The 7,721-nt window shown below is 35.8% G+C and overlaps 1 protein-coding gene across 1 annotated transcript; it reads left to right on the forward strand.

Moving 5' to 3' along the window:
• Nucleotides 1-2,625: 2,625 nt before the first annotated feature.
• olfcn1 (olfactory receptor C family, n1) lies at nucleotides 2,626-6,555 on the forward strand. Its single transcript, XM_016495021.1, has 6 exons — nucleotides 2,626-2,828; nucleotides 2,947-3,232; nucleotides 3,343-4,173; nucleotides 4,260-4,481; nucleotides 4,593-4,716; nucleotides 5,642-6,555. The coding sequence occupies exons 1-6, from the start codon at nucleotides 2,626-2,628 to the stop codon at nucleotides 6,553-6,555; spliced, it is 2,580 nt and encodes an 859-aa protein (XP_016350507.1).
• The last annotated feature ends 1,166 nt before the right edge of the window (nucleotides 6,556-7,721 follow it).

Genomic DNA, 7,721 nt, shown 5'->3' on the forward strand with positions numbered 1-7,721 from the left:
GCAAACCTCTTCCCTCCAGTTTACAGTATTATGATTATTGGCTAAGTAATAATACTGCCATTATTCACATACCCCACAGAACAAATTATAATCTCACATAGGTTTGTTACTGGCTACTGGCCACTCACATCAACTGCAAAACATGACTACAGATGTAGGCCTATTGGGAGATTTTTTGGTGCCGTGATGAATATCGCAATCTCACAAAGTTCCGTTATAACCAATTAATATCTCTACACTACACAATAAATCTATTATTTACATCATGTCTACTCTTTGTTTGTTAAAATGAGAGGATTTGCCAGCTTTTTCAGTTTGGTAACTCTGCACTGAACAAAATCTCCAGTGTTTTGAGCAGTGAGGGGATGCTTGAACTTAAACCCCTCTGATTGGCCATTGCGTTGAAGAAACCAGCAGATGTCTGTGATTGGCTACATTGCTTAATGCTGCAGAAACATGTTCTAAATAGAAATGGTTGAAGCTCTCCTGAGTGCAAAGCTCTGAAATGTTTGCTAAATCTGTTTCGATAATATCCTATTTTTACAGCCTCAACTGAGGGTTCTCTTGCTTCCGTTGGCTTGCTCAGCACCATCTAACACCTCTGTAGAACTGGGCCTGCTTCAGAATAATATCACGGAGTTAATTCGTGAAGTTGTATGAACAAGACACGGTATCTGTGTACAATACGTGGCTCAAGCCTCCGTTACTAGCTCTAAAATAAAGACTTAAAATTTTGGGGTGGGGGTGGTGGAGAGATCACTTTAACCCACAAACTAAAAAACAACCTGTGGCAACAGTGTAAAAGTAGCCCAATTCCACAGTAAATCTGCGGACTTCGCAACCCTGTGGTGAAGTGATATATGTAATGTGGTCAAGACCTGCCTGGAACTACTACCTGTGCATTTCCCTGAAAATAATCGCAACCTTAGAATGTTCCTTATCCAAGTGCCGGCCCTACCTCATAAGCGAAATATGTGTTTGCAGAGGGCCCCATGGCCACCATGTTGCCCAGTGTCAGGGTTCAAACCGTAGAACATAGAATGTAGAAGGTACCAAAGTATCAAAGCTCGCTTTGTCAGATTTCTCAACAGCTTTTTCCCCCAAGCTGTGAGGGCCCTTAACTCCAATCTCCCTGTCCTCCTCTGAAACATCATGCACAACCCTACCTGCTGAAACCATGAACACATGAAAACTGTTGACAATATATTTATGTGCAATTCTGAGTGTGCTACACACAGGTGAGTGGGCCATAAAAACCACCTGTAGTTACACTCTTTTCTCTGTATGTGCACTAGACAGTTTTATACACACTCCCTGCTACAAATACCCAATTTGATATTATATGTTTACTTGTGCATTGCACTACAAATCATATTGCACTCTGCGCTGCTTCCCCTAAAATATCTCTTTTGCACAATTGAATGTACAGTATTTAAGTAAAGTGCTTGTACATTCTCAGATTGTGTGTATATATAGCCAGTTATTTATAGTATATGTATATTCAGACCAACCCGATTTCATGAAAGTGCGTATAAATAGTACGCCAAATAAAAATGAAAACTCGTGGTATTTATACGCAAAAATGGACTTTGGCGTGTATATGCTACGCGATGGGTAGGTTTAGGGTTGTGGGGTAGATGTGTATCATATGTACGCGAAAACTGCGTATCATATGCACGCCAAACACATGCGTACCATATGCATTTTCTGGTCTCTTGTTTCTAATTTTCCTCTTGACAATACCCCATATATTCTCTATGGGGTTCAGGTCTGGTGAGTTTGCTGGCCAGTCAAGCACACCAACACCATGGTCATTTACACTGTGGTCCTGCGAGACACGACATTTCATTCCATTATATGTCCACACATGTAGCAGAATGACAATAAAGCTTGACTTGACTTGACTTAATGCTTAGTAATAATAACTTTGATAAAGTTTGCGTGTGTCAGTCACATGTTAATATTTGGAAATGAAGAGGCAGCAATATCAATCTGGTGCAGAGAAGTGGAAAAAGCTGAAAGAAAGCAATATAAAGGTAAGTGATGCTAGGGCCAGCAAATATTTAATGGTTTTATAATACCAGTCCTAGATACATAAGGTTCCATCCATTTCCATTTGTGAAAAAAAAAAAAAAATAGTAAGTTGGCTATCCCAATAAACATAACCTAATAATAATAATGGAATTACACTAAACTGAAATTGTTGTTAACGTTACAAACCAACCAACAAACAAATAAACTTAAATTAGTGCATAAATATCTTACAAATAATCAACCACTTACGCTGACTATGTAATCACATTGTAAAGCTTCTACCTGTAATACACATAAATTTACACAGTTGAATGATTTACAGGTATTACAATTACTAATATTACAAATATTTATTCTTACTTAACATAAGATTGCATGTAACGGAAACAAACACCAACACATATAAACTGTTTAAAAAAGTGCACAATCACTATTCATTTTACAACATGAGAATTGTGTGCACTTATTGCTTAACAGCTCACTGGGGAAAACCTTCAGTAATAATGGACCAGTGTTCACTATGGGTAGAAGAGCTCTATATAACAGAGCCAGCAGAACTCAGTCTTATCTTCTCTCAGCCACCTCTGAGCTATGGGAAGCTCTAATATTTTTCTATTTTTCTCTCTGCTGTTCATGCACACAGGCTCAACATGTCAGTTGCGTGGTAAATTTGAAATGCCTAATATTTTTAAAGCAGGGGAAATTATGATTGGAGGAATTTTTCCCATTTTTAATAAACAAGAAAATGTTATTGCCTCTTTTGAGAGAAAAATGCGAATGATTAATTGTACAGGGTAAGTGTAGAAGCATGCTTGTGATTCAAATGGGAAATTATTAAAGGATATTTTTTTGGGTGAAGTTATTGGCAAGATTCAGGCATACATTGTTGTTCATGTCAAATTTTCTGTACAGATTTGACCTACGTGCCTTCCGTTGGACACAAGTCATGATGTTTGCAATAGATGAGATAAACCAAGATGAGGGTTTGCTTCCTAACATTTCTTTGGGCTATAAAATAATGGATTCTTGTGCTTCTCCCTCTAATGTTTTACGTGCGGCATTCACACTGGTGAGTGAGCAGAAGGAAGAGGAATTTACAACTCAGTGTCACCTTCCGCTTACAGCTCTTGTAGCTGAATCAGGCTCATCACAGTCCTTAGCTGTTGCCGGAACACTTGGACCATTCAGAGTGCCGATGGTAATGGTAACATTAATCAATCCTGCAGTGTAAATGCATTTAAGTATTCCTGATAATGTAATAAAGGCCATTTATAATTTGTATGCTTGTTTTTTTTTCATTTAATCTAGGTGAGTTACTTTTCAACATGTGCATGTCTGAGTGATAGAAGAAAATATCCATCATTTTTCCGTACACTTCCAAGTGACTACTACCAAGCAAAAGCCTTGGCCTCTCTTGTAAAACGATATGGATGGACTTGGATTGGAGCTTTGCAGTCTGACAATGATTATGGAAAAAATGGGATTTCAGCCTTCTCAAAGGAAGTGGAAAAAATGGGAGTTTGCATTGCATTTGTAGGCACAATTTTAAGGACATATCCCGAAAGTAAAATCATTGAAGTGGTTGAATTAATAAAACAATCTACAGTAAAAGTGATCCTGGCATTTGTGCCAGAGGGAGATCTCTATCCTCTAATGAGAGAAACAGTGAAACAAAACATCACAGGAATCCAGTGGATTGCAAGTGAAGCCTGGGTAACTGCAGCAAGGCCCTCTACCCCTGAAATGTTCAAGTCTTTTGGAGGCACAGTTGGATTTGTGGTACGAAAGATGGCTATGCCCAAACTTGGAACTTACCTTAAAAACATCAGTCCTTACTTTCCTTCACAATCCACTTTTGTCAGTGACTTCTGGGAAACAATGGTTGGCTGTAAACCATGTCTTAATTGTGAACGCCTGCCATTTGCAAATGTTACACTCAACAGCCAAATGTGCACAGGAGAAGAAAAACTAAATTACACAGACAAATTCTTTGACGTAACACAAGTAAGAGTAACATATAATGTGTATCAAGCTGTGTATGCAATTGCACACGCTATTCACAAATTGTTGTTTTGCCAAAGAGATAAAAATAATGTTTTGAGACAGTGCCTAAATGTATCACAGATAACTCCAAAATTGGTGAGCAAGTTGGTTTATTTATTTATCAAAACATGTAAACATCATAAGTTGACAGTTTCATTAACTATATCATACTTAATTCCAAGGTCAGCGATCACTTACAGAGGGTGAATTTTGTAGATGAGTATGGAGAAAATGTGTTCTTTGATGAGAATGGAGACCCACCTGCATCATACGAGGTGATAAACTGGCAGCTAAGAGATGGAGAGGTACAACATGTAATTGTAGGATATTTCAGTACATCTACAGATGAAACATATAAACTTACAGTTAAAGAGGACAACATCCACTGGAACACAGGAAATTTGGTACTTATAACTAGGAATAAGCATGTCTTAGTTAGTTATTAACTAGTTATTATTATTATTATATTATTGTTGTTGTTGTTGTTAATAGGCTAAAGCATATTCATTTGACAGATACCAAAAGCAGTGTGCTCAGACACCTGCCCAAATGGCACAAGAAAGGCCCAAATAAAAGGACGGCCTGTTTGCTGTTTTGACTGCATCCCATGTGCTGATGGTTCAATATCAAATACAACAGGTACCCATTCACCTGTAATAACCCTTTTAAATAATCAATAATTATATTTTTATTTAATTATTATTATTATATATTTTTTTTATTATTTAAAATTGGTACATTTGTGACCGGTGGGATAATGTTTATACTGAATTAACATATTTCTGCAGTCATAAAAAATGTTATATATCTTAGCCCAGCTATTTTTACTACGGTTACTATTATGCATAAAAAACCCGTATACAACACTTATAGGAATACTGAGATAAAATAATAATAATAATAATAGTAATAATTAAAAAAATGCAATTATCATCGTATTTCAAAATTGTTACTTTATTGAAACATACAGTAGGCCTATATCATAAAATTGCTACATTAGTGCTACCAGTATTACAACTTCAATATTGTAACTTATTTATAACATTTGAACTTTTAATTTGGTGCAATATTTTGTCATTGCAACATTTTAGTGCAGCCTTCACTAACTGCAATTGGATTTATATGCCGTGTTGGGGGTAATGCATTACAAGTAATGCAAGTATGTATTGACTGACAGCTCTCGTGTTGCCATGTTGAGAAAAATCGGGAGTAAGTGCAGAGGCGTTGTGTGCACTGTGTGTTATCCCACCGATCACTACTGTGACCATCAAAATGTTTACTCATTCTATGACCACACTCAACAAAACTGAATACAGTATATGTGGATTCATATAATAATACTAGACACCTTAAAGATAATGTGTACCAAAAATATTTGTCATATCGTTATGTTATAACAAAAGAACAAACGCATTGTCCACAAACTGATATAACTGCTCCATAGAAATATTTATTGCAATGTTTCGACCATCAGGTCTGTGTGGGTTTGTGGGATGTGCTCAACTTTTTTATACTTTGATATCATTATGTTAACATACTTTACTAGCCTTTTGTATTTTTTTAGGAGCAGCAGACTGCATTCTTTGTCCTGAAGAATACTGGTCAAATGAGAGACGAGACAAGTGTGTCATGAAAATGACAGAGTTTCTGTCTTATACAGAAACGATGGGGATCATTCTGACTGCTCTATCGCTATTTGGAGCCAGCCTTAGTGTAGCGACTATGATTATCTTCATACGCTTTAGAGAAACGCCTATAGTGAAAGCTAACAATTCAGAGCTGAGCTCACTATTACTTGTTTCACTGTTCTTTTGTTTTCTTTGTCCTCTTACATTCATCGGTGAGCCAACAGTGTGGTCATGTATGTTACGTCATACAGCATTTGGTGTTACTTTTGCTCTCTGCATTTCTTGTGTTTTGGGGAAAACCATAGTAGTTGTTACTGCTTTCAGAGCCACATTACCAGGAAATAAATTGGCTGGAAAGTTTGGGCCAGTACAACAAAGAGTCATTGTGTTCTCATGCACTGCAATTCAGATAGTCATCTGTGTTCTATGGCTTATAATAAGCCCACCATTTCCTGATAAAGCTCTGAAGTATAACAATAAAAAGATAATTTTAGAATGCAACACAGGCTCAGATATAGCATTTTATGCAGTTTTAGGATATATTGGTATTCTTTCAGCAATCTGTTCGATTTTGGCATTTTTAGCTAGAAAATTACCAGATAATTTTAATGAAGCCAAATTCATCTCGTTCAGTATGCTTATATTTTGTGCTGTCTGGGCAACATTTTTACCTGCTTATATTAGTTCACCTGGCAAGTACACAGTTGCAGTAGAGATTTTTGCAATTTTGTCATCTGCCTTTGGTTTACTGTTATGTATATTTGTGCCAAAATGTTATATTATTCTCATTAAACCAGAGAGAAATACTAAAAAACACTTGATGGGGAAATTTCAAAAGACTAGTCTCTGATGTATGATTAAAAAAAAAAAAGAATTGTTGTCTTATTATTTGCCAATACCTGCCATGCATTTATGCACTGACAAGCAAGCAAAGAGGCAAAAAGGCAGCTATTAACGCAGCCTAATTTAAATGTCTCAGTAGACCTTAGAGGTTGTGAATGTGTCTGTAATTCAATAAAATGTTTACTATATTCAGAAATGACCTGCTAAGATCACAATGATACATGCGATTTAATCATAAATGCTATCTAGTGCCCAGACCTTAACCAGTATTAGCAAATTAACTATTATTATTATACATTTGCTTTTGTTGTAAGTGGGTGATGAAAGTGATTTATGCAGTTGTTTTAACAGCATTATCTGGAAATAAACATTACCAAACAAGGTGTTATTATTATTATTATTATTAATGTTATATTTTATATGTCTGTGTTTCATTATAGCATACAAAATAATCATGTCAATAATAACATTCAAGTGCATGGTAAAGAGTTATATGCTTCAGAAGCAGGGCCTAGTTGTTAACAGGACTGTGTTTGAAATGGTAGCTTTTACATCAACAATTATATTATTGCACTAAACTCTTTAGGTTGTGATCATTTAAACATTTTTCTCCCTTAATCCTAAATACAAAGCATTTAGTACTCATTTTGAGAAACAACTGTGAACAGTTGTATCAAATATGTCATTTGAAATGATAATTATAATAACAACAACAACAACAACAACAACAACAGTGTATATTAATATTTTTAATAACCAGGCTTTTTTTTTTTAATTGATGAGTTGGCCTCTTAACTGATTTCATTTCAGCACTATTACTTCATCATATGCTTTTTGTCATTTCTCTCGGGTTTCAGAACTACAATATAACATTTAGGAGCAAATATACACAGTAAGAGACCAAAGGCAGAAGCCAGAATAGCAAAGACATGGTCAGCAACCATATACTTTCCACGAGAGCTCACATAAACTGGAATGAAGGTTATCCACACAGCAAAAAAAAAAAATATATATATATTAGCATGCTGAATGTGATGAATTTAGCCTCATTAAAGTTGAAAGACTGGTAATTTTCTGGGCAAAAATGCCAGTAAGAAACACAAGGAAGTTAGCAAACCGATTTATCCAAGCACACACCAAAATCCAATTTCAGATCCCACATTACATTCAACA

Source organism: Sinocyclocheilus anshuiensis, unplaced genomic scaffold (genome assembly GCF_001515605.1).
Source record: "Sinocyclocheilus anshuiensis isolate Anshui unplaced genomic scaffold, SAMN03320099.WGS_v1.1 scaffold654, whole genome shotgun sequence".
NCBI classification, from domain to species: domain Eukaryota; kingdom Metazoa; phylum Chordata; class Actinopteri; order Cypriniformes; family Cyprinidae; genus Sinocyclocheilus; species Sinocyclocheilus anshuiensis.

What these genes read in the sequence shown, in the direction of transcription:
- olfcn1 (XM_016495021.1), top strand. Translation starts at nt 2,626, where the DNA reads ATGGGAAGCTCTAATATTTTTCTATTTTTCTCTCTGCTGTTCATGCAC. An exon ending in GACCATTCAGAGTGCCGATG is followed by an intron (nt 3,233 to 3,342) that starts GTAATGGTAACA and finishes CATTTAATCTAG; the next exon opens with GTGAGTTACTTTTCAACATG. An exon ending in TTCAATATCAAATACAACAG is followed by an intron (nt 4,717 to 5,641) that starts GTACCCATTCAC and finishes GTATTTTTTTAG; the next exon opens with GAGCAGCAGACTGCATTCTT.